The following is a 27,717-nucleotide window of genomic DNA, read 5'->3' on the forward strand; positions in this document are numbered from 1 at the left end:
TTTGTTCTATAATTCTGTGAAAAATGCTGTTGGTATTTTGACAGGGATTGTGTTAAATCTGTAGATTGCTTTGGGTAGTATAGACATTTTAACAATATTTATTCTTCTAATCCATGAGCATGGAATGTCTTTCCATTTCTTTCTGTCATCTTCAATTTCTTTCATCAGTGTTTTATATTTTTCTGTGTATAGGAAGTATATTTCATTTCTTTGGAAAAGTTTATTCCCAACTATTTTATTATTTTTGGTGCAGTTGTAAATGAATTGTTTTTCTTTTAATTTTTCTTTCTGCTGCTTCATTATTAATGTATAGAAATGCAACAGATTTCTGGGGCACCTGGGTGGCTCATTCAGTTGAGTGTCCAACTTTGGCTCAGGTCATGAACTCATGGTTTGTGAGTTCAAGCCCTACATCAGACTCTGTGCTGACAGCTCAGAGCCTGGAGCCTGCTTCAGATTCTGTGTCTCCCTCTCTCTCTGTCCCTCCCCCATTCATACTTTGTCTCTCTCTCCCTCAAAAATAAATAAACATTAAAAAAAAAAAAAACAAATTTTTGTATATTGGTTTTGTATCACGTAACCCTACTGAATTCCATTTATTAGTTCTAGTAATTTTTTGGTGGAGTGTTTAGGGTTTTTTTATGTATAATATCATGTCATTTGCAGATAGTGGAAGTTTTATTTCTTCCTTACCAGTTTGGAGGCCTTTTATTTCTTTTTGTTGTCTTAATTGCTGTAGCTAGGACTTCCAGTATTAAGTTGAATAAAGGTGGTAAGAGTGGACATCCTTGTCTTGTTCCTGATCTTAGGGGAAAAGCTCTCAATTTTCCCCATTGACTATGATGTTTTCTGTAAGTTTTTTATATAAAGTCTTTATTATGATTTGAGGTATGTTCCCTCTAAACCTACTTTGTTGAGGATTTTTTTCAGAATGGATGTTGTACTTTGTCAAATGCTTTTTTCTGCATCTGTTGAAATGATAATATGGTTTTTCATCCTTTTTCCTATTCCTGTAATGTGTCATGTCGATTGGTTTGTGAATATTGAACTGCCATTGCACCCCAGGAATAAGTCCCACTAGATTATGGTGAATGTTTTGTTAATGTATTTGGATGAGTTTGCTAACATTCTGTTGAGGATTTTTACATCTATGTTTACCAGAAATATTGGCCTGTAGTTCTGTTTTTTTGGTGTGTGGTGTCTTCATCTGGTTTGGTATCAGGTAATGCTGACCTCATAGAAAAAATTTGAAAGTTTCCCTTACTATTTTATTTTTTAGAAAAGTTTGAGAACAGGTATAAACTCTTCTTTAAATATTTGGTAGAATTCACCTTTGAAGTTGTATGGTCCTGGAGTTTTGTTTTTTGGGAAGTTTTCTTATTATTGATTCAATCTGTTTACTGGTTATCAATCTGTTCAAATATTCTGTTTCTTCTGGTTGACTTTTAGTAGGTTATCTGTCTCTATGAATTTGTCCATTTTTTTCTAGTTTCCAATTTGTTGGCATATAATTTTTCATAATGCTCACTTAAGTCGTTTGTATTTCTTTGGCAGAGGCTGTTATGTCTCTTTCATTTGTGATTTTGTTTATTTGCATCCTCTCTTTCTTTCTTTTTTTTTTTTTTGAGTCTAGCTAGAAGTTTATCAATTGTGTAGATCTTTTCAAGGAAACAGTTCCTTGTTCATTGATCTCTTCTATTATTTTTTTTTTTTAGTGTCTCTATCATTTATTTATGCTTTAATCTTTATTATTTCCTTCCTTCTGCTGACTTTGGGTTTTGTTTGGTCCTCCTTTCCTACCTCCTATAGGTATAAGCTTATGTATTTATTTGATATTTTTATTGCTTCTTGAGGTAGGCCTGAATTCCTGTATTCTTCCATCTTTGGATCACTTGCTGCATCCCAAACATTTTCACCATTAGGTTTTCATTTTCATTTTACTTCAAGTAATTTTTTATTCTGCTTTTATTTCTTGGTTGACTTATTCACTGGTTAGTAGCATGTTTTTTAACCTCCATGTGTTCTCTTACCAGATTTTTCTTGTGGTTGATTTCTAATTTCATAGCATTGTGGTCAGAAAAGATGCATGGTATGACTTCAATTTCTTTGAATTTCTTGAGGCTTTTTTGGTGGTCTAATATGTGATGTATTCTGGAGTATGTTCTATGTGCACTTGAAAAGAATGTGTATTCTCTTTTATTTATTTATTTTTTTAATATTTATTCATTTTTGAGGGTGAGAGAGACAGAGTATAAGTCAGGGAGGGGCAGAGAGAGAGGGAGACAGAGAATCTGAAGCAGGCTCCAGTCTCTGAGCTATCAGCACAGAGTCAGACATGGGGCTCGAATGCATGAACTGCAAGATCATGGCCTGAGCTGAAGTTGGACTTTTAACTGATTGACCCACCCAGGCAGCCCTATTCTCTTTAAGAATGGAATGTTCTAAATATAACTATGAAATCCAGCTGGTCCAGTGTGTTATTCAAAGCCACTGTTATCTTGTTGATTTTCTGTCTGTATGATCTGTCCTTTATATAAGTGGGCTATTGAAATCCCTTACTATTATTGTATTACTATCAATTAATTGTTTTATGTTTGTTGTTAACTTTTTTATGTATTTGGGTGCTTTCATGGTAGGTACATAAATATTAAGAATTGTTATATCTCTTGTTTTATTGTTCTTCCATTATTATATAGTGTCATTTGTCTCTGGTTACAGTCTTTGTTTTAAGGTCTAATTTGTTTTATCATAAGTATAGTACTCTTTCTTTTGACATCCCTTTGCATGATAAATGTTTCTCCAACCCTTCACTTTCAATCTGTATGGGTCTTTAGTTCTGAAATGAGTCTCTTATAGGCAGTATTTAGACAGGTTGATTTTTTTATTCTGACACCCTGTGTCTTCTGACTGGAGTTTTTAGTCCATTTACTTTCAAAGTAATTATTGATAGATAGGTATTTATTGCCATTTTGTTACTGTTTTGTGGTCATTTTTGTAGTTTTTCTATGGTCCTTTCTTCTTTTTCTCTCTTTCACAGTTTGCTGGCTTCCTTTAGTGATAAACTTGGATTTCTTTCTCTTTATTCTTAGTATATCTGATACTGGGTTTTGATTGGTTACCATTAGGTTTGTGTATAACATCATCTGCATATAGTAGTTTATATTAAGTTGATGGTCACTTAAGTTAAAACCCATTCTTTCTTCTTACCCTCCCTTCCATGTTTCAGGTATATGGTGTCTTTATTTCACATCCTTTTATTTTGTGAATCTTTCACGGATTTTGACAGATATATTTATTTTTACTGCTTTTGTGTTTCCTACTTTACATACTCTTACTTACGATCTTTCCTTTCCACTCAGATTGTTTCCTTAAATTTCTTATAGGGCTGGTGTAGTGGTCATGAATTCCTTCAGCTTTTATTTGTCTATGGAACTATCTCTTCTATTCTGAATGGTAGTCATGCTTACTAGAGAATTCTGGCTGCATATTTTTTTTCATTTTAGCACTTTGAATACAGCATGTCAGTCACTTATACACTGCAAAGTTTCTGCTGAAAAATCTACTCATAGCCTATGGGATTTCCCCTGTATGTAACTGTGTTCTTCTCTCTTGCTGCTTTTAAAAACATTTTGTTTTTAAGATTTTATTTTTAGGTAATCTCTACACCCAGTGCAGGGCTCAAGTTTACAATCCTAAAATCAAGAGTTGCATGTTCCACTGACTGAGCCAACCAGGTGCCTCTCTCTTGCTGCTTTTGAGGTTCTTTATTATTAATATTTCCCATTTTTATTACTATACATCTGTGATGATTTCCTTGGGTTGATTTTTTTTGGGGGGGGATCTCTTTGCCTCCTGGATCTGAATATATATTTCCTTTGCATAAGGAATATATATCCTCTGCATAACTTTTTTTCTTTCAGGTTGCTCATTCATTCTTCTGCTTCTTTAGCCTGATATTTATTTCATCTAGTGTATTTTTAACTTCATTTGTTGTTTTCTTCATCTCTGATTGGCTCTTTTTTGTCTCTTTGTTAAGGGTCTCACTGATAATTCTCTACTCTTTTCTCAAGTGCAGTAAGTATCTTTCTGAACATTTTTTAAATTCTCTAATCAGGCATATTACTTGTATCCATTTGTCTTAGTTTGTCTTGTTTTGTTTTGTTTTGTTTTGTTTTGTTTTTCATTGGGGACATACTCCTCTCTCTCCTCATTTTACCTAACTCTCTGAGTCTGTTTTTTTTTGTGTCAGGAAATTCAGCTATATCTCCTGCTATTGAATGTAGTGGCCTTATGAAGAAGAGGTCTTGTAGTCCCCTGAAATGCAGTTCCCCTGTTTCCCACCTAGTGCTTCACATGGTGTCTCCTATATGTGTTGAATGTGCTTGTCATTTGTCCTGGTTCCTTTTTCCTTCAGTCCAGTTGTCTGCAGAGGCTGTCTTTCCTATTGTGGGCAGTGTTTTGTACCTAGCTTGGAAATGGTGTGCAGTTTTAACAAGGTGTGCTATGCTTGTAAAATGAGACCTACAGCTTTGAGGATCCAAGCTGCATGCAAAGGGTGCATAATTTTACCAAGGTGCTCCTAGGGTTTCCTCAGGGTCCACAGCTGCTGCTGCCAGAGCTGCAGTCTTGCAAAATGCATGGGTGGAAAGAGGCAATGTTGGCAAGGTTTGTGCTGTGGGAGGGGGCCCACAGTGCTGGGACTGAGGCAGGCATGACTGGAAAGAGTGGATAAGTGGAAGCACAGGGATGTGGGACTTAGTGTAACCACATTAGGTAGTGAAATTCAGAGCATGCTAGTTTCTGCAGGTGGCCATGTGTTTGTGCTGAGGGGTGAAAGAAGGCAATGGTACCTTCCAGCTCCTTTGTTCCTGGACAAGTCTTCCCCTGGATACCCTCTGAGATGAGTAAATAACTCTTCCCCCTATATGCCCTGGTGCTTTTGAAAGTGCTGCTTCTAGCCTGTATCTTAAAGGCTATTTGTCCTGCTATCTCTTTAAGGGCAGAAACTTATTTTCCTATTGCCCTCAGGATCTTCCAAAATGGAGCTAGCTTTTTTTTTTTTTTAATTCCAGGATTTAAGTCCCTCTTGTTTGTAAGAAGTCAGTAAATTCAGTCCTTTTTACTTTCAAAGCCAAATGTTATGAGGATTCCTCTCTTCCTTGTGAGCTCCCTGGTGTGATAGTCTGTTTCTCACCCTTCTTCAGTGCTTCCAGCTCCCTCCAGACCACAGATGGCTGCCTCTGTTTTGCTTCTCCACTATATCTCCACCCTTTCTACCCTCTTTGATGTGGACTCTTCTCTACCTTTAGATGTGGAGTTTATTCTGCCAGTCTTTGGGTTGTTTCTGAGTTATTTATGCTGATGTCAGTGTTATCTAGTTGTATTCATGGGACAGTGTGAACTTAGGGTCCTCTTGCTCCACCATCTTCCAGCCTCCTAACCCACCATCTTTATTTTTTTTTAATGTATATTTTTGAGAGAGAGAGAGACAGAGCGTGAGCAGGGGAGGGGCAGAGGGAGAGGGAGACACAGAATCTGAAGCAGGCTCCAGGCTCTGAGCTGTCAGCACAGAGCCTGATGAGGTCTTGAACTCATGAGTCTTGAGATCATGACCTGAGCCGAAGTCGGGTGCTCAACTGACTGAGCCACCCAGGTACCCCAAATCCACCATCTTTAAATGGAAGCTAGTTTTAATTTTTTATTGACTTGAATTATTTTCATATATTACTGGAGAATATTAAGAAATATCATATCTCCACCACATGTGATGAAAATTTTCATTATAGTAACAAAATATTTGAATTTTTCCTCAAGGTGTTATTTGGTATTCCTAAATACTTTTTTTTTTTTTAAATAAGTAATCTAATTTGATCTGGCCTCAGAATCTTAAGAAAATTATAACAGATTTAAAATCTAGCAAAAGCAATGAAAATAAACTGATATTTCATAATGTAGGATCTTTAGGGGATTTTTGGTAAACTAAACATATTTTGAATTATTTTGCATATGGTAAAAAATGTAGTAGAAAGAATATTGGGCTCGGATTCAGGTGATCTATGTTAGAATCCTGGTTTGAAGCTTGGAACAAAGAAACTGAGGTTCTCAGCAACGTCATGAACCATCTTAATATTACAAAGCTTTCTCTCTACCTTATAATGTTGTTTTGAGAATCCCATGGAAAAGAATATATGAATAGCTTTGTAATATAATTAGTAACAAACAATAAAGTTTTTTTTTCTTAGTACATTTGCTTTTATCATCTGGAAAAACATGTAGTGAAGGTTAATGCTAATTTTAGGTAAAATGGATGGGATCACTGTAACATATTTACCTTCTGTGAAGGATCTGTGTTTTCTAAAGAAGTAAGTTGATGTAATAACTTTGGTGAATGTGAACCCTACTTCTACCCCAAAATAAAAATTCAGACTCTTAACTAAAACTGTGCCACTAAGTCATAAAACAAGAGAGCCAACTAAGGAGTAATGTAAGTTGGGTATAAACCCTTACTGTGATTTTATTTTATTTTCAGTGTATTTAAATGAAGCAGGGTTCAATTTTGTGAGAAAATGCATTCAGGCTGTGGAAACAAGAGGTAAGTGTTATCTGACAGGTATATCATTAGTGTTCATTCTTATATAGGAACCTCTCAAAAAATGAGGATATATTTTATCATTAACATGAGATTAACTTTAAGAACTATATAAATGTATAAAATTATCTAAATATGCAAATAGCTATAGTCTGAACTTTACCAAAAATCATACTGTATATTCTGTTTAATGATTTTTCATAATAAAGGCCTGATTTATTTCCATTTCATAGACTTTGTGTTATTTATTACTCTAAGCTCCTCTTCAATGTTTTTCAAGCTTTAGAGGAGGTAAGATTCCTAAGGAGCTGGTCTTCCTCCTTTCTTAATGTTATTCCCCTCAGTGATTTCACTCACAGTCACAATTCTAGCACCTTTACCCTCTCTAGTCATGACCTTGAAGGCCACTCTAGTTGCCTGTTACACTCTTCCATTTCCAGGAAAACTTGTCTAAAGCAAAACTCATGGGCTTTGAAATTCTGTGAACTTAAACTCAAATTTTGGTGCTGCCATTTAGACATTTTGAGAAGTTAAGTACATTTCTTAAATCCTCTAAATCTATTTCCTCACCTTCAAAATGAAGGAAGTTGTTAAGGCCTTCCAGTTCTTCAACATGTAGGACTACATGACTGAAGAAATAGAGGATGAGCAATTCTAATCATTCTTTCCCATCTTTGATGGCTTTTTGTATTGAGATAGTAGTGAATGAGCAGAGTACTTTGCTACTTTGAAGATCTTTGAAAGACTTTCAAATCACTGATTAGTGTCTGCTCTGAGAAATATATGTCTGATGGGTGTTTCCAGGGTAGATTTTCTGAAGGTAGACTGCAAAATTGGATAAGTAACTTTCAAATTCTGCATAGGGAAATGCCAGATGTTTTCAACATTCTGTACTTGTGATGCTATGTCTAAAGACATTCTTTTGTGGTTTTTCCTTCTCATTAGGCATCACTATTTTAGGCCTCTACCGAATAGGAGGAGTGAACTCCAAAGTTCAGAAACTCATGAACACAACATTTTGTAAGTTTTGAATGAAGCTAGTTACTTAATTTTTGTATTATAGATAATCCATACCATAGGTTTCTTTGAGATATATACTACTGCTGTTCTTTGAATATTTTCAAGAAATATTTAAAATTACATTTGCATTCAGTTTTTAATGTTCAGTTATAATAGGTGATCAATCAGAATTTGAGAGAGAGCCTTTTCATGATATTGAACTTTTTCTCAAGTGTCCTTTGGTTAGCTAGAGACACAGTGAGATTTATGGATACTAGATTCAGATTGCCTGGCTTGGAATCCTAATTCATCACTTAAAAGCTTTGTGACTTTGGATAATTTGTTTAACTTCTCTGTGCCTCAATCTTCTCATTCATAAAATGGAGAAGATAATAATAGTGCCTGCTTCACTCAGAGTGTGAGGATTGAATACGTTAATCCATAAAAGTATTTGGAAGCATGCCTGGCACATGACAAATGCTCAGTGATGTTAGCAATTAACAATAATTTTATTTGGAAAACTATTATTCCATAAGAAATCTTTGAGGTTTATAAAGTGTCAAGAGTGAAACTTGCACCAATTCACACAAACAACAATCCTAAGGTTAACTCTGTTGGCATCCTAAGAAATCAATGTCTCTGACCTACTATGTTTATATCCATCTTCTTTTTAAAAAAATTTTTTAATGTTTATTTATTTTTGAGAGAGAGAGAGAGAGCCAGCAAGCAGGGGAGGGGCAGAGAGAGAGGAAGACACAGAATCCGAAGCAGGTTCCAGGCTCCGAGCTGTCAGCACAGAGCCCAATGCGGGGCTCAAACTCACGAACTGAGATGACCTAAGCTGAAGTCAGACACTCAACCAACTGAGCCATCCAGGCGCCCCAGTTTGTGTCCATCTTCTTAATGGTGCAAGTGATGTTTTGAGTTGTACAGTTTAAACATCTTATTTTTATTCTTTACAGCTCCAAAATCCCCTCCTGATATTGACATTGATATTGAATTGTGGGATAATAAGACAATAACAAGTGGGCTGAAAAACTACCTCAGGTAAGGAGTGTTTAACTCGTACTCTGCATGTGATGTCTCTCTTAACCTCTGTGGGCATTGCCATATGACTCCATGGAATACCTGTGTGTGAGCTTCACTCCTTAGAGCAATTCTTTCACCTCACATGAAATAGCATAAGGTGGTAATGTTTATGTTTAGTGTTTTGGAACTTATACTTGGTTTTTCAACTAATAAACTTTAGAAGCTGCAATATTTTATGAATACTAAATAATAGTTTGTTTCATGTTAAATTTGAATGTAGTGTTTTCATGTATTTTTTAAAAATAAGTTGAAAGTGAAAGTTGTTTTTTGTTTGTTTGTTTGTTTGTTTGTTTGTTTTTAATTTAACTATAGTCCCCATATCTGAGAGAGATTTTTGCTGTTGTGGTTCAACAGTTCTTACAAAGTGAAAAAATCATTTTCCAGTCTGTCCTTTTAGCACAGTTGTGCCAAGAAATGCTGCTAAAGAGCCTTCTTTGAGATCTGCATTTTGGGACTGCCTGGAATCACCCTAGTAGGACTTTATCCTACTCCCTAATTACCCAATTCTTAAAGAAGTACTAGAAGTTCAGGGGAAATAAAAAGATATTGCCATTCTAATGCCCTCTTCTTTCTCCGTTGTAGGTGCCTTGCAGAACCACTGATGACTTACAAGTTACACAAAGATTTTATTGTTGCAGTTAGTAAGTACACTTCCATTGAATGCATTATAATTGATATAGTTTTATGCTGTATCACTTAGAGGTATAAATTTAAACCAGCTAGTTAAGATTTTCCTACATATTGCTTAAGAAACTATCAATCTGATGCTTAATAGCTGACAATATGGTTTGTAAGCAAATAAGAAATTGCAGAATGGTAGATTAAAGACCTAAATGTGAGACGTGAAACCGTAAAACCAGAAGACATTAGTAGTTTCTTTGACATTAACTAAAGAAACATTTATCTAGATGTGTCTCTTCTGGCAAGGAAATCAAAAAGCAATTGGGAGTGCACTAAAATAAAAAGGTTTTACACAGTGAAGGAAACCATCAATGAAACAAAATGGCAACCTTCTGAATGGGAGAAAATATTTGCAAGTGTTATATCCAGTAAGGGGTTAATATCCAAAATATGTAAAGAAGTTACACAACTCAACACTAAAAAACTAATATGATTAAAAAAAGGGAAGACCTGAAGAGACATTTTTCCCAAGCAGACATACAGATGGCCAATAGACATATGAAAAGATGCTTAACATCACTCATCAACAGACAAATACAAATCAAAACTACAATGAGATATCACTTCACACCAGTCAGAATGGCTAAAATTAATAACACAAGAAATAAGTGTTGGTGAGGATGCAGGGGGAAAAAAAGGAACCCTCTTGCACTGTTGGTGGGAATGCAAACTGGTGCAGCCACTCTAGAAAACATTATGAAAGTTCCTCAAAATATTAAAAATAGAATATGATCCAGTATTTCTGCTAGTATTTACCCAAAGAAAATGAAAACACCATTTCAGAAAGATAATGCACCCCATGTTTATTGCAGCATTATTTACAAGACATAACAACAACAGAAGTGTCCATCAATAGATGAATGGATAAAGAAGATGTGGTATATATATACAATGTAATGTTACTAAACCATAAGAAAGAATGAAATCTTGACCTTTGCAGCAACATGGATGAACCTAGAGGGTATAATGCTAAGTGAAATAAGTCAGATAGAAAAAGACCAATACCATATGATTTTACTCATATGTGGAACTTAAGAAACTAGAAAAAGAAAAAGACAAAAAGGAAACAAACTCTTAAATACAGAGAACAAAACTGGTGGTTGTCAGAAGAGAGGTGGAGAGTGGAATGGGAGAAATAGATAATGGGAATTAAGAATACACTTTCCTTGATTTAAAAAATATTGAAGATGGGGCGCCTGGGTGGCACAGTCGGTTAAGCGTCCGACTTCAGCCAGGTCACGATCTCGCGGTCCGTGAGTTCGAGCCCCGCGTCAGGCTCTGGGCTGATGGCTTGGAGCCTGGAGCCTGCTTCCAATTCTGTGTCTCCCTCTCTCTCTGCCCCTCCCCCGTTCATGCTCTGTCTCTCTCTGTCCCAAAAATAAAAATAAAAAAAATGTAAAAAAAAAAAAAAAAAGATAAAAAAAATATTGAAGAATGAGTTAAAAGATTTTGTCACTTAATAAGACTTCTTTGGGGTGACTGGTATGCTAACAGGAATTATTTTAAATACATTTTACTCAGTCGATGAATGTCAGTACCTTACAAGAGCAACTTTATTGTTAAATTGACAACACTACAAAAATGCAGTTATGCCACCCACTCATACTCATGTGCTATATTCCTAAATCTGGAGAGTAAAGTCAGGTATTTGGGGCAGGTAACAGGCACTTCCAACAATCCTTCGCTCCCCCCCCCCCCATTATCACATATCTATGTCATTTATTTAGATCTATGATTGCCACAATAGGAGATATATAGATAGGCTTAATTCAAAAATTGTGGGGAGGGGCTCAGTGAAAAACATGTAACCTGAAAAATTAGAAATATGTACTTTTAAAACACTGAGATGAAAGTGCTGGGTTGCCATCTCAGCCATCACAACAGTTTGTAACTGCTAGGCATTAGCATTTCATTGTTAAAATATATGAGGTGTGACTGTACCAAGTATTTTTCACAGTCCAAGAAAGAAAGCATTTGCATTAATTTATTGCCATCCATTATAATGTCACAGGTAATGTTGTCTGCTGATAAGTGTCAGATAACGTTGTGACCTTGGTTTTCAGTCCAGCATACATGACTGATCACATGGTCTCATAAACACGTATACCACTTAGCTTTCTCCTGAAACCTCTCCACTCTTTATTCTCTTCATCAGAATCTATTAGATGAACAAGACCTTAGAAATATATAATTTCACCCCTCATTTTATTGACTAGGTCCCAGAGTGGGCAAGTGACTTTCTCCACGGATACTAGTAAATTGATGGCAAAATCAGGGCTATAAGCCAATTTTTTTTGACTATTAACCTAGAACTTACTTACAGAAATTTTGTGTTATAACATGGCATTTGAGACACTTAGTTAAGTGCTAAACGATCTGGTTGTTTTAATAAAAACATTTGGTCATAAGATTTTTTTTCTCCACTTCCATGGCAAATAATAATCACATTATTCACTACCATGGTAATTAAAATATATTCCTATGTATAAGAATTCATCTTTTGTCTGCCGCAAAGATAATCCCATGTAGTAGATAATAAGGTAATAAAAGTAAGTATTATTTGGAAATTTAGCTCTGTAAAAAGGGAAGTTGTTCACAAATTAAAAGGTGCCTCACAGAATTCCCTGGAAAACAGTATGGATTAGGCCTTCCATGGGCCTGCAACTAGAAACTACAGAATTGGGAGTTTATGTTTCTCTCCCCACCCTTTTAGGAGCATCTCTTCTCTCTGTTCTTTGCTGCATATCTACCTCATTCTTATCTCCCTTTCCAGTTAGATTTTCTTGGCTTTGGAGCACATTTGGTTATGTCATCCCTAGTTTTACACTATATGCCATTTCACATACTCAGCAGACAGATCAGAGTTTTGATGTCTCCATTCCAACCCCTGGGAGACCTTGTGTTTGGCCCAGCATGAGCCAGCTCTTTTCCCACCTCATGTTCCGCACCTTTCAGAGAAAGGGCTTGGCATGGTGGATAGTCACCCTAGAATTAGTTTATTGTAGTAAGAGTATGTTAATAGATCTTCATTCTAAAGTGTTAGCCTTTTCTCTAACAGACATGTCAACATGTTGTCTTTTGCCTGGCAAACTAGACTTCCTTTAGATTTTTTTTTTCTTCTTTTCAGATTTCCCATTGTCAGCATGGGCTTAGAATCTATTAGGCCTCTGCATAATAATACTGACACCTCAGAAAAGTAATTCCCTGTTATCTTTAAATCTACAAAATTTGGAAAGGAATGCCTTCTTCCTTCTGTCTGATGGAGTCACTAGGAGGTTTCTGTGTGATAGAGTATATTATATTGCCTGGCACATTAGGTAGTCTGTACCAATAGCTGTGATCACTCCATTGCTAAAGTTTTGATTTTGTCCTTGTGTAGCAAAACCAAAGCAGGCGATGAGTTGTGGTTGTATAGAAGTTCAGTGGCTATGAGCACAGGTCTGGATTAGATGGAACTGGGTTAGTCTGGCATATTTACTTAACTAACTTCATGACCATGGTCAGGTTACTCAACCTCTCTAAGCCTTAGAGAATGATAGTGATGAACTGCATGAAGCAATGTTTATAAGGCATGAGGGTGGGAGTGTTTATAATGTTTAGATTATTAATGTTTATGTACACATTTGAATGCAATTAAAACTTGATCATTCAACCTTTATGTTATAGAATCTGATGACCAAAACTACCGGGTGGAGGCTGTACATGCATTGGTGCACAAATTGCCAGAAAAAAACAGAGAGATGCTGGACATCTTAATAAAGCACCTTGTCAAGTAATTATCTGATTTATATTGTTCACTTAACTACTTGTTCAACTGTTAAAGTTAGACCTTGTTCATATCTTTCTAAAGTGTATGATGGTGCTATAACATTGTTATAATTAGAGTCCACTGAATGTTTTAAAAATGATGTGGTAGTTTGTTTTTAAGATATATCTGTGTGTGTGTGTGTGTGTGTGTGTGTGTGTGTACCTGTGTATGTTTACACTATGCAAATGATTAATATCCTTTGCAACTGTTAAATTAATGATGAAAACCTTACATGTCAACTTAAAAATATGAAGGAGTTTGAAGCCCTAAGTTTGAAGATCAGTTCTCTGTACTACGAGTGTCAACTGTTCTGCCAGGTCAAAGTGCCACTGTAATGTTAGCTTCTTTTTCTCAATTCGTAGCATCACTTGGTCTCTGAAGATTTTTCTGACTCTGCTGTTAGTTCATCTATATATTTTTAAATGTCTATAAACAGATACTGTATTAGCCAAGTTTCTCCAAAGAAACAGAACCGACCAGATGTTTGTGTATATGTAGCTATACGTACACGTGTGTGTGTGTATGGTGTATGTATATGTGTGTGTGCATATATATATATATATATATATATATATGAGAGAGAGATTGATTTTAAGGAATTGGGCTGTGCTACTGTGAAGGCTGTTAAGTCTAAAATCTGCAGGGCAGCTGGTAGTCTGCAGACCCAGGGAAGAGTTGACATTACAGCTCTAATCCAGGGCAGTCTAGAAGCAGAATTGCCTCTTCCTCAGAGGAAGTTAGTCTTTTTTAAGACTTTAAACTGATTGGATGAGGCCCACTGACATTATAGAGGGTAATCTACTTTACTCTAAGTCTACTAATTTAAATGTTAATCTTATGCAAAAAAAAAAAACCTTCACAGAATGATCTAGATTTATGTTTGATCAAATATCTGGGTACTATGGCCTCATAAATCTGTCTGAAGATTCTTTCTCTCTCCCTTTCACACACACACACACACACACAATTGCCATGCTGCTGTAAACAAAAGTCCAAATTCAGATTTTAAACTTAAGAATTCCTTACAGCCTCATTTACAAATCAGGATATTTTCCATCTTAGTAAGTACTGTGATTCACAATGAAATGATTACTCCTTCCTTGCTTACTACAAGTAGTAACCCAGTTTATGCTAATTTGAGCCAGGCACATTTGAAATAGTGCTACATAACATATCAATAAGTCTCATCTTAACCTGCAGATGAGATAATACGAATTGCCCTCCTGCCCCTTGAAATAAGGAAATCCATTAGAAACTACTCATTTCAAGTTCATTATAAACTGTTGCCATGGCAATACCTCTTTTAGTTAGTGAACAAGGACTCTTCCTCAGATTTAGTCCTGAATTATGTTTTGAATTGTGTGACCTGTTCATGAAATTTAACCACACTGTATGTATTGGGCATTCTCTTGCTGTATTCAAGCTAATTTTCTAGCAAAGCCTTTATTAATTTATTTATTTTGAGAGAGAGAGAGGGAAAAAAAATCATGAGCAGGGGAGGGGCAGAGATAGAGGGAGAGAGAATCCCAAGCAGGCTCTGCACTGACAATGCAGAGCATGGGGCTCCAACACAGGAACAATGAGATCATGACTTGAGCTGAAATCAAGAGTCGGTCACTTAACCAACTGAGCAACGCAGGCACCCCTCTAGCAAAGTCTTTTTAAACACACTTTTTTTATATATATATAATTTTTTTTAATGTTTATTTACTTTTGAGAGAGACAGAGAGAGACAGCGCACGAGCAGAGAGAGAGAAGTAGACACAAGATCTGAAGCAGGCTCCAGGCTCCGAGCTGTCATCACAGAGCCTGATGTGGAGCTTGAACTCACAAACCACGAGAGATCATGACCTAAGCTGAAGTCAGACACTTAACCACTCCTTAAATGTGCTTTTAAAAGCTACATGAGTGTCACATAAAATGTTTTTTGTTTAATTATCCAGAATGTTAAGTGAACTCAAACTCCCCCCTCTTTGTGAATGTGCATGACTTTAGTACAGGGAATAGCAAAGGATACTATCTGGCCATAGAAGAGTGCTTAAAGCTCTTTTGCCCATCCTTCATCACCATTCCTGGCTTTTTTCCTGAACCTATATAAAGGTCAATCTTCACTGACTAAGCAGTATTTTTGGAATGTGTATCCAATCACAGGTGACTTATTTAAGTAGACTACAAACAAGTAATAACATTCTTGGTCCCTGGCAACCTTAATATATCTGAAGAAGAGAATTTAAGGCCAGTCGTCTGGATTGGTTACTGGTCTAAATTAGGACCAGTGACTAAAAGATTGATTGCAAATCTCCATTAATTAGCTCTGAGACATGGTGTAAACCATTACTTCCTTTCTGAGACTCCTTTTCTTTGTCTTTAAAACAAAGGCCATCTGTGGTCTCTTCTTTGACTCTAACTTTGAATATTTAAAAACAAAATGTTAAAGAGAGAGAAATACAGAGTGTGAGTGTGGGGGTGGGGGTGTTGCAGAGAGAGAGAGACACACACACAGAATCTGAGGCAGGTTCCAGGCTCTGAGCTGTCAGCACAGAGCCCAACGCGGGCTCAGACTCACAAACCATGGGATCATGACTTGAGCCAAAGTCAGATGCTTAACCAACTGAGCCACCCAGGCGCCCCTCTAACTTTGAATTTTTAAAAGGGCAATTGGGTGTCTGTTCCATACAACAAGTTGAGGAAATGAGGTGCAGAAATAGCTGAAATGTGAGGTGATAAGTGTCTATATTGATTGAGTTAGCTCAGCGGAAGGGAAATTCAGTGAAGAGAAAATTGCTCATCAAAATATTCCATCTCTTGAGCAACACAATCATAAACTCACCTTTTCAAAACCATTTTTTTAAGAATTCCAAATTCACTCCCCATGAGTTTGATATTAATCGTATTCCAGTTTATTCACACTACCAGGAACTCTTACATTTTAGCAAGAGTGCCTAAAGCCAATTTCATTACAAGGAAGACTGTTAGTTGAGATCATATTTCCTGTAACTCATTATTTAATTTTATCAACCCTATAGGGATAGTTATTCTTTTTTTTTTTTTATTTTTATTTTTATTTTTTAATATATGAAATTTACTGTCAAATTGGTTTCCATACAACACCCAGTGCTCATCCCAAAAGGTGCCCTCCTCAATACCCATCACCCACCCTGCCCTCCCTCCCACCCCCCATCAACCCTCAGTTTGTTCTCAGTTTTTAACAGTCTCTTATGCTTTGGCTCTCTCCCACTCTAACCTCTTTTTTTTTTTTCTTTCCTTCCTTCCCCTCCCCCATGGGTTTCTGTTATGTTTCTCAGGATCCACATAAGAGTGAAACCATATGGTATCTGTCTTTCTCTGTATGGCTTATTTCACTTAGCATCACACTCTCCAGTTCCATCCATGTTGCTACAAAAGGCCATATTTCATTTTTTCTCATTGCCACGTAGTATTCCATTGTGTATATAAACCACAATTTCTTTATCCATTCATCAGTTGATGGACATTTAGGCTCTTTCCATAATTTGGCTATTGTTGAGAGTGCTGCTATAAACATTGGGGTACAAGTGCCCCTATGCATCAGTACTCCTGTATCCCTTGGATAAATTCCTAGCAGTGCTATTGCTGGGTCATAGGGTAGGTCTATTTTTAATTTTCTGAGGAACCTCCACACTGCTTTCCAGAGCGGCTGCACCAATTTGCATTCCCACCAACAGTGCAAGAGGGTTCCTGTTTCTCCACATCCTCTCCAGCATCAATAGTCTCCTGATTTCTTCATTTTGGCCACTCTGACTGGCGTGAGGTGGTATCTGAGTGTGGTTTTGATTTGTATTTCCCTGATAAGGAGCGACGTTGAACATCTTTTCATGTGCCTGTTGGCCATCCGGATGTCTTCTTTAGAGAAGTGTCTATTCATGTTTTCTGCCCATTTCTTCACTGGGTTATTTGTTTTTCGGGTGTGGAGTTTGATGAGCTCTTTATAGATTTTGGATACTAGCCCTTTGTCCGATGTGTCATTTGCAAATATAGTTATTCTTTATAGATGAGGAAACTGAAGCCTAGAGTTATTAAATAACTTGTCTAATTGCACCCAGCTTCGAAGTTGGATGGATCCAAGCTTTAAATGCAGGCAGACTCAGTACCTTTACATACTACTTTCTTAGTAGATTCTTTAATACATACTAAACAGTAAATATATAATATTTGTCTATATAAAAAGGAAATGTGGAATGAAACTTCTTATTCTAACCAAGAGCTTCTTAACTAGTGCTTTCTCGGGCACAAGGGAAAAATTCAGTAAGTGAGACAGTCAGCTAGCTCTTCCGGTCCTGTGCTAGGATTTACGTAGGTATTCAAAATCCTGGATTCCCCATAAAATTTTACTTTTGCTTATGGAATGTAGTTAGTGATGCACACTTAGTCAGGTATAACCATGATCTTGTGTTCAGTGCTCCTTTCTAGAACTTCATATTTTAACAACATGCCTGGAAGTAAGATAGAAAAGGCAGTGTGTAACCTAGAAGATTGGTCTAATGAATGAGGTTTTCTTTTAGGAATATGTCCAATTCCCAAATTAAGTAGTCAAAGTCATTTTTTTAATGTTTTATTATTTATTCTTGAGAGAGAGAGAGACAGAGCATGAGCAGAGGAGGGGCAGCGAGAGGGAGACACAGAATCCAAAGTAGCCTCCAGATTCTAAGCTGTCAGCACAGAACCCGACATAGGGCTTGAACTCACAAGCCATGAGATCATGACCCAAGCCGAAGTCAGACCCAACTGACTGAGCCACCCAGGCACCCCTAGTCAAAGTCAGTTTTGATAGTTACTGGGATTACTTTGCTAAAGTCAGTAATACCAGAGGCTTTTTCTTTCATTTCCATTTTTAAGCCAGCATTGATGTGACCACATCTCCTTCTTTTACTGTTTGCCAACCACAGTGCCCAGCCCTAAGGAGGCACTGAGGGAAGTTTTGAATGAATGGATAGGTGGATGGGTGGATGGATGGAAGGAAATAAGGAAGGAAAAAAAGGAAGGATAGAAACTTGCATTGGCCAGTTGTCTTATGTAGGGAGCTTAAGAAAACCACAGACTTCTATTCAGAAAACCTGAATTGAAAGAGCATCTCTGTCCCTAATTTTCTGTGACCTTGAGTACATCATTTTTACTTTAGGAGGTTTTTAACCTACATAATAGGAAAAACTGACTTTCTGGGAGGATTAAATGAAATAATGTCTATGAAAATGCCTGGCACTAGGTACTCAATAATATGTTTAGCATATCTGAATACAATTCCAACCAACCAAATTTGAACCATCTGTTCTAAAAGAAGTATAGTGCCCTAGAGAATACCTAACAGTTGATAATCTCTGCAGGATAATTGTACTCTATTTAGGATATCAAGATTTATTCCTTTAATGTTTATTTATTTTTTGAGAGAGAGATGGGGGAGGGGCAGAGAGGGAGACACAGAAGCCAAAGCAGGCTCCAGGTTCCAGGCTCCAAGCTGCCTGTCCAGAGCCCAACGCGGGGCTTGAACTCACGAACTGTGAGATCATGACCTGAGCTGAAGTCAGATGTTTAACCGACTGAGCCACTCAGGCGCCCCAAGATTTATTCCTTTAATTAACCTTTGTAATTAATTTTACTTAGCTAATTTTAACTTTTTATGTCTTTTTAGGCTATACCCACTCATGACAATTGGGAGTAGCTAAACCTGACAATTTGGGAAAATTAACCTATAATGGCATATTTTACATTCTATTTATGCCACAAGTTTGATAAATGAGAACCTTTCATATTTATTAAACTTTTAACTTATGTTATTTTTGTTGCTTGTATTTGCAGAGTATCACTACACAGCCAACAAAATCTCATGACTGTCTCAAACCTTGGTGTCATATTTGGCCCAACTCTAATGCGAGCACAAGAAGAAACTGTGGCTGCCATGATGAATATTAAATTTCAGAATATTGTGGTTGAAATTCTGATAGAGCACTATGAAAAGGTAAGCTGAGGGGCGCCTGGGTGGCGCAGTCGGTTAAGCGTCCGACTTCAGCCAGGTCACGATCTCGCGGTCCGTGAGTTCGAGCCCCGCGTCAGGCTCTGGGCTGATGGCTCGGAGCCTGGAGCCTGTTTCCGATTCTGTGTCTCCCTCTCTCTCTGCCCCTCCCCCGTTCATGCTCTGTCTCTCTCTGTCCCAAAAATAAATAAAAAACGTTGAAAAAAAAAAAAAAAATTTGAAAAGGTAAGCTGAATTTTCATGTTGAAGTATCAAATCTTGTATTTTGCTTTTAGGAAGGAATTTTCTGTTTGTATTATCTATGAGTTCATTGTGATCTCAGATTCTTATAAAGTATCAGTCCTGTCCATTTTGTATAAATTGCTTCTTCATGAGGACATTGATTTCCTTTTTTCTTGTTTAGTTTTTAAATGCTTCTCAAAATTCTCCAGGTAAATGATTTCCTTTCCTTTTACATCATTTACTTTTTAAGATTTTCTTCTTTAGTATTTATGTGGTGAATTTTTCACTCATATTGAGAGAAATTTGTTAGAATCACTTGGTAATTAAGTCTATTTTTAACCTTTTTATCTCCCTGGAATTAGACTTAACAACAACAGTGATATTCTCAATAAAGCAAAAGAATTCCAGGAACAGAGTCTTAAAGTCCTCTCTACATCCACTCCTTAAACATGGTTTCTTTAACAAGATTGAGATCTTAGAATAACTGTGGAAATGGAAATTGGGAAAGTCAAATTGATTGGATTATTAAGCAAATGCAGCCATTAAACATCAAAACATTTGTGATTCATTTATGCCTGGTCTAGTGTTTGTGAAAGACTATGCCCCTCTCCTTCCCTTAGTCCCTTCCTGGTACCTGTAGAAGAATATCCTTCATTTATCTAAGATTTTAAGCACTCACAACCCAAGACCACATGGGGGAATTCTGTAGCCGAGTACAGACCTCTACCTGCAGCATGTCACATTCGTGACAGCACCTTTTCCTGAGAAGCAAGGAACTGCTTGACTTGGAAGTGATATGGAATGAGCCTTTTCCCTTCAGGCTATGTTCAGCATGAAGTGAGAAATAAAATATCACAGAATAGAGTCAAGATATCTTGACACAGACATTTGTTCATATTTGAAAGGTTTCTTTAAAAGTATTGGAAAATATTCTGAAATTCATTGTTGGGAAATTGGAGAGGATAAAAAAGAAAACACAGAGAAGGAACATTACTTAGTGTAAGTGGAAAAGAAAAGTATAATTGCTGTAGTATATTTTTTGTATCAAGCATCTCTTACCATGAAGCTGATTAAATAGCAAATGGTTCTGAGATTATTTAATAACTCTAAAATATAATTTTATCATGAAAATGGCAATTCCCCCTTTTACTGACCTCTATCCATTTGTTTGGTTTTTTTGTATGTAGATTTTTCATACTGCCCCAGACCCAAGCATTCCTCTTCCTCAGCCTCAGTCTCGATCTGGATCCCGAAGGACAAGAGCAATCTGCCTTTCCACAGGTTCCAGGAAGCCCAGAGGAAGGTATACACCATGCTTGGCAGAACCTGACAGTAAGTGTGACTGCTTTAGGGAGAAGCTTTCTTCATTCTTTGATTTAGCCTTACTTCACCTTTTTGATAATTAGGGTAGAAATAAATAGAAGATGATCTTAATGATACTGTCTCCCAAACACACCCCCCCCCCACATTTATATATTCTTTGTCAGTATAGTTACAAGGTACTTTGAACAAACAAATTCATTACTACTACAAAGGAAAAAAAAAGTAGTTTGCTCAGTGCCCTTTTTTCTGCAACTGTGATTAAGAACATCAGGTACTACTTTGTAGCAGGTTTTGTCCTATTGTTAAAGAGGTAGAGAAGAAAGCAAGAAAAATTCTGGCTGAAACCGTCAGTTTCTTTCTTCCTATCACATTATGTCCTTAAAGCATCATCTCTTGGGTATCAAAGTGTCTGAGAGAGAGAGAGAAAAAAGAAATAAATAGAGAAACCACACTACACATTATCACTAACTTCCTGTTCTGAACCCAACACCACAGTGAAGTGGGTGGCAGCTTAAGCCCACAGTGGATGTTAAATTTGTGGCTGTTCTTATTTTACTTTATACCCTTAAGCCTCCCAATTTTTCTCACAGTCAGTACTTAACAAAAAATACTAATTTTTAATTTAGATATGTTCAAATTATTATAGTTTTAGGAACATTAAAAAATAATCTGTTAAATAGCCAGTTTCTTATGTTGCTATAATCTTGGTAGGAAAAGAAAAAGTCTTTTCTTTTAAAAATGTGAGCAGTGTATAATTTGCAGCTGACATTACTGGTGACTTTGAATGAAGAAAGAATCAGATGCATTATAACATGAGAAAAGTAAAAAAAGGCAGAAACAGATCTTTTAATATCCCTCTTTCCATTGATCTCTTATAATGTCATCAAAGAATCATATTTGTACTACTTGTGAGTTCTTTTTCAGAAGCAAATTTTGTCTGAATTTGAGTCAACCCCCAATCCTTTAAGAAGTAACATTATTTCATAGGGTCAGGGTACATGTAAAATCTCCCTTGAATAGTATTAAAAAATGCATTCACTAAGTTAAAATGCACGTTTTACAGCCTTTCTTAGAACTGAGAAAAGTTCTCCATACTGGGTAAAGATCTGTCAATTCAGTGGGGACAGTGGGGTCAATTCAGGTGGCCACAGGGCACACGTGCGTTGGAGAATGTGGAAGGGTTTGGGTTGTATTGTTCTCAGTAGAAGGTCCCTGTTGTTTTCTCGCTCCTGCTTCCGCTCAGGTGACTCTTACAGCAGCAGCCCAGACAGCACGCCCATGGGGAGCATCGAGTCCCTCTCCTCTCATTCCTCTGAACAAAACAGCACAACCAAGTCTGCTTCCTGCCAGGCCAGGGAGAAATCTGGAGGAATTCCTTGGATTGTATCCCCATCACCCTCCAATGGACAGAAAAGTCTTGGACTCTGGACAACTAGTCCTGAATCAAGTTCTAAAGAGGATGCGACCAAAACAGATGCAGAATCAGATTGCCAGAGTGTTGCCTCGGTCACCAGCCCCGGGGATGGTTCCCCACCCGTAGACCTGGTCAAGAAAGGGCCTTATGGGCTTTCAGGACTGAAAAGAGCCTCCGCTTCCTCTCTCAGATCCATCTCTGCAGCTGAAGGTAAACCAGATTTGAGCTTATGTAAAATGTCATTGTCTCTGTGCCACTTGCCGAATTGCTCAACATGATTAAGCAGAGAAAAGTTAATGGTGAAGGGGCTAACAATGCTGTTCCTGAGCTAGGATATTTAAAACTCCTGTGCACTGTGACTTCTTTCCTGGTTATTTCCATCTCTGTGAGGTGATGTCTTTGTAATTACTATAGATTGTGATCTCCCTGAATGATGGGCTGCTGTGCTCAAAGAACATTCTGTACCTTCTCATTTGGGCTTAGAAAAAACACTTCCTTTTGTTATGAGCATGTACTGTGTTACTGCTATTATTTTGTCTGATAGCACCTTGCCTGTTTTCTTGGGCTTTCTTTTTAGGAAACAAGAGCTACTGTGGATCCATTCAAAGCTTAACTTCTGTAGGTTGCAAAGAGATGCCCAAAGCCCCACCAAACCCAGACCTGCCTCCAAAAATGTGCAGGAGGTTAAGGCTAGACACTGCCTCAAACAATGGCTACCAGCGACCTGGCTCTGTGTAAGTGAGAGAGAGTGTGTATTTGTTGTATCTTCCAGGGATACACAGGAGTTGAGTATATCCAAAAGAACCCTTAGGAATCCCACAACTGAATACCTCATCTGCAGAGTAGGAACAACCATCTTCTGTAGGACCCTATCCCCTTCTACAAATGATGTACAAGTTAGAATAGGCTTAAAGTATGTATGTGTATACATATACAGACACATACAATTTCAGTCACTTGCCTTACAAAGCAGAACAATGGCTTAATTTAAGGACATGAGAATAGATGTATAATGTAATAGTTCTGGGTTTTCAAAGTATACATTCTAAAAGCTAGACATTTACCTCTCAGCTGAGCAAACTGTCCTTATATCTCAACTTCCCCACCTCCTTGTTAGAAATACAACTACTGTGTAGATAGTGAGGGTTTATTTTCTCTCCTCTCCATCATCTGTCTCCCCTATCTGAGTATTCACTGATTTAAATAAGCTCATGGAGAACAGGAGCTTGAAAGGTGAGAGGGGGTACTTCTATTCAAAAGACATCACCCAGGAGTGTAAAGGCAGATAGGATAGGTACATCGATGTAAATAAGAAGGGGACAAAGAAAAGAACTTAGATAAACAAGCAAAATCTAAACAGGAAAGTTGTTATCCCTTTCATTTTGTTTTCCTGACTTACTGAGTTTTCCAAATGCCATATGAGCTATTACTGGGCATCTTTACATATGTTATCTCTTAATGTCCTTCATGTACTTCCACAGTAGGTAGTAGAAACCTCATTTTAGAGATAATGAGAACTAATACTTGGAAAGTTAAGGAACCAGTTTAATTATTCATTGAAAGTCCAGTAAGGCATTTCACTAAGCCTGTTTCCATAGAAACAGTGTCTTAAATTCATTCGTTCATCACCTTCTTTGACAAGAACCTTTTATTTTCAGAGTGTGTTTACCATACATTATCTCTCTTGGTCAGAAATCCAAGTACCACTATATAGACCAATACTATATTTGATATCTGTCTACTGCCCGGTATGTATAGTTCTAGCCATTAAGGGAAATTAAATTTTAAGCCAATATGTCAAGGGAGATGAGAGAATATAAACTCCATCCTTTGTGAGGGAAAGAGAAGATTCACTTCTGTCTTACAACTGTACTGACAAAGTATGAATTAAAATTGAGATAAAGTGTATTCCATATTACGTATAAAATGAACCTTCTGATTATCAACTGGCTAGGTTTTGGGAGAAAAGTTGATCAATTAAAGAAATAAGATACATGTTAAAATCTAGTTTAAAATATCATTCAAGGAATTTGATATTCTCTTCTAGTAAATATAGAAACTTTTCTAATTACCCCTGGTGCCTTAGTTTTAATATAGTCTCACTTTTTCAAATAGACAGTGCCTAGCCTCCCATGACTTGAAATAAGATTTGAATCCACAGATGTATTCATTGACCGTATTTTCAGAGTTCCCTCTTTTCACTTTATAGGAACTGTGTTCAAATTAAAAAAATGAAACATTTTAGAATTAGTTTTGTCTTAGCTATCAGAATGAACAACAGTTCTTTGTCTTGATGATTTGATTCTACCCTGTGGCTCCACAGGAGTCAAAATCACTGCCAGAAGCTGAGTGGGGAGAAAATGTTCTTTTTTACTGTTCCCATAGTTTTTTGAAGTAGAAAAGATGAGAACAGTAAGATCCCCAAGGGAAGGGGAGGTAGCTATAGGTTTATTACATCTGGTACTCTATGAGCTGGAGACTAGATCTAAAAATTTCTGCCACATTAAATCTTAAAACAATTAAAATTCAGATCAAATTTTGAGGATAGTTCTTAACTAATTATTTTTGGTTTGTGTTAAGTTATAACCCTGAATTATACTTTGAACTGAATAATATAATTTTTATTTTAATGAAAATCGCATTTTAAAATTATTTTCAGTGTGGCAGCAAAAGCCCAACTGTTTGAAAATGTTGGTTCACTTAAACTGGATTCTTCTGGCCGGTAAGTTCTCAAAACCCTTAAAATGAAAAAATAAATACATAAAGTAGTGGTGACATTGTTGCTTTTTGTTGACATACTGAGTCATCTTTGACAGCTCTGACCTTCAGTTCTGCAGATGGTGAAATCCACACTCACTGTCTTGCACACGGGGCGTGGGGGTGGGGGGGAAGATCATGTCTATAAACAGCATATAGCCTCTCAGACTGTTCCACTGATGCCTTATTTACTAAAATCTTCACAAAGGAAGAGTTCTAAACAAGTTTTCTAAAAGATACAAGTTGTCATAACCTTTTGCATACTAAAGACTCCTTTGATGACAATTTGTGGAAAATTTTCAAAGGTATATTCATGACTTTTAAAAGTTACAGAACTTTTTCTGGAACAAGTTTTATGAACATGCATTACAAATTTGCTTATTATTAATGGCCACTGGGTTGCTCTAGGCTGATTGATCTAAACTGCTCTTTTTTTGAGTGCAGTACTTCATTCAGGGTTTTTCAGATTTTACCTTTCACTCTGTTGTAAAAAAGACGCAGGTTGTTGCATCTTACTGCTATTAATGTGCTTGCTTCTAAGGTTTTGCTTTCCTCTCCTCCCCTTGTAAAATTGATTCTTCTCATCCACAGTGGGCTTTGGTTTTTTATCTGAATATGTCTGAAATAATGGAATTTTTTAGTATTTTGATATTTCTGGTTTTTTGTTTTGTTTTACAATCAGCAGCTAGTAGAGGTATGTGTCATTTAATAAATGCTTGTTATTAAAAGAGCATATAAATGAGACCACTTGAAGAATAAACTTTGATTTTTCCTTTGGATGCACAAGGGAATTTCGAGCTTCCCGTTCATACTTGGATAATTGAGGTTTTGAAGTAAAAGAACCACAGTTAATTGAAGTATCACTATATTTAACCACTGTTGTACACCTGAAAAAAATATAACACTGTTAACTATATGGGAATTAAATTTTTTAAAAAAGATTGTTCAACCATAGAATTTTATTGACCCTTTTAAATTATGTGTACTTTTTCAGCAGTAGGCATTTACTAAATACCTACACAATATTGGGCTGTTGCTAGTTACTAGGGATAACAGTGACCTTCAACTTCTGTTTTGTTTTTTTTTTTTCTCACAAGACCTAGCAGGGGTCTTTGTGTATCAATGCTTTTGACTTCACAGAGTTGAGCCACTTTGGTATCTTACAGGTATGTTGGTTGATCCACGGAACTTATGTAACAAATCCCAGAGTAATTTCATTTACCTTAGCTCCATCCATAGTATCTTCACCTTCTTCCCTTTGTTCAAGATTTGGTGAAAACCAGGTACTGTGCATATCAGAGCAAACATCAGTTCTCTGAAACTGTCATCATTTTTAGACCTTAGTGTATGGGATTTAACTTTGCTACTTCTGTCTTGCTATATCATTGAATTGCTCCTGTAGGTGGAGTCCTTTTACTATGAAGCTCTAAACAACCTGTAAGAGCTCAAGTTATGTAATCAAAGAGATAATCCTTTAAGCTTTAAGAAAACAAGCTATTAATCAAGTAAATCAGAATACTGTCAAATAGTGAGATGTTCAACAATGAACCTATGCATTTTTAGTATGCTTTTATATTATACTCTAAATCAACTTCTAATAGGCTGTCAGCATAAACTTAGAGCTTCTCAATACATTGAAGGTTGGAGTCATTATTTGTCAACAGTTCCACAGCACTTGTTGATGGTGTCATAGCTTTTCACCAAAAGACAGGCCCAGTGGAACACAACAAATATCAGGGTCAGATAGACCTACGTTTAAATTCTTGGTCTACCTCTTTCTAGTTGCAGTAACCTTGGAGTTACATATTTAGGAATAATATTTTCTTTTTTTTTTTCAATATATGAAGTTTATTGTCAAATTGGTTTCCATACAATGCTCAGTGCTCATCCCAAAAGGTGCCCTCCTCAATACGCATCACCCACCCTCCCCTCCCTCCCACCCCCCATCAACCCTCAGTTTGTTCTCAGTTTTTAAGAGTCTCTTATGCTTTGGCTCTCTCCCACTCTAACCTCTTTTTTTTTTGTCCTTCCCCTCCCCCGTGGGTTTCTGTTAAGTATCTCAGGACCCACATAAGAGTGAAACCATATGGTATCTGTCTTTTTCTGTATGGCTTATTTCACTTAGCATCACACTCTCCAGTTCCATCCACGTTGCTACAAAGGGCCATATTTCATTCTTTCTCATTGCCACGTAGTACTCCATTGTGTATATAAACCACAATTTCTTTATCCATTCATCAGTTGATGGACATTTAGGCTCTTTCCGTAATTTGGCTATTGTTGAGAGTGCTGCTATAAACATTGGGGTACAAGGGCCCCTATGCATCAGTACTCCTGTATCCCTTGGGTAAATTCCTAGCAGTGCTATTGCTGGGTCATAGGGTAGGTCTATTTTTAATTTTTTGAGGAACCTCCACACTGTTTTCCAGAGTGGCTGCACCAATTTGCATTCCCACCAACATTGCAAGAGAGTTCCCGTTTCTCCACATCCTCGCCAGCATCTGTAGTCTCCTGATTTGTTCATTTTGGCCACTCTGACTGGCGTGAGTTGATATCTGAGTGTGGTTTTGATTTGTATTTCCCTGATAAGGAGCGACGTTGAACATCTTTTCATGTGCCTGTTGGCCATCCGGATGTCTTCTTTAGAGAAGTGTCTATTCATGTTTTCTGCCCATTTCTTCACTGGGTTATTTGTTTTTCGGGTGTGGAGTTTGGTGAGCTCTTTATAGATTTTGGATACTAGCCCTTTGTCCGATATGTCATTTGCAAATATCTTTTCCCATTCCGTTGGTTGCCTTTTAGTTTTGTTGGTTGTTTCCTTTGCTGTG

The 27,717-nt window shown here is 36.9% G+C and overlaps 1 protein-coding gene across 3 annotated transcripts in view; it reads left to right on the top strand.

Annotated features, from left to right (window-relative positions):
• Positions 1-27,717, top strand: part of ARHGAP42 (Rho GTPase activating protein 42) — a 313,165-nt gene that overhangs the window by 268,896 nt on the left and 16,552 nt on the right. For all 3 annotated transcript variants that reach the window (XM_049620615.1, XM_049620604.1, XM_049620596.1), the window contains 10 exons: positions 6,530-6,592; positions 7,535-7,609; positions 8,551-8,635; positions 9,260-9,318; positions 13,025-13,130; positions 18,999-19,158; positions 20,583-20,727; positions 21,962-22,342; positions 22,710-22,866; positions 24,792-24,854. In XM_049620615.1, the coding sequence (XP_049476572.1) occupies positions 6,530-6,592; positions 7,535-7,609; positions 8,551-8,635; positions 9,260-9,318; positions 13,025-13,130; positions 18,999-19,158; positions 20,583-20,727; positions 21,962-22,342; positions 22,710-22,866; positions 24,792-24,854 (1,294 nt within the window). The remainder of the gene's footprint in view (positions 1-6,529; positions 6,593-7,534; positions 7,610-8,550; positions 8,636-9,259; positions 9,319-13,024; positions 13,131-18,998; positions 19,159-20,582; positions 20,728-21,961; positions 22,343-22,709; positions 22,867-24,791; positions 24,855-27,717) is intronic.

Source organism: Panthera uncia, chromosome D1 (assembly GCF_023721935.1).
Source record: "Panthera uncia isolate 11264 chromosome D1, Puncia_PCG_1.0, whole genome shotgun sequence".
Lineage (NCBI taxonomy): Eukaryota > Metazoa > Chordata > Mammalia > Carnivora > Felidae > Panthera > Panthera uncia.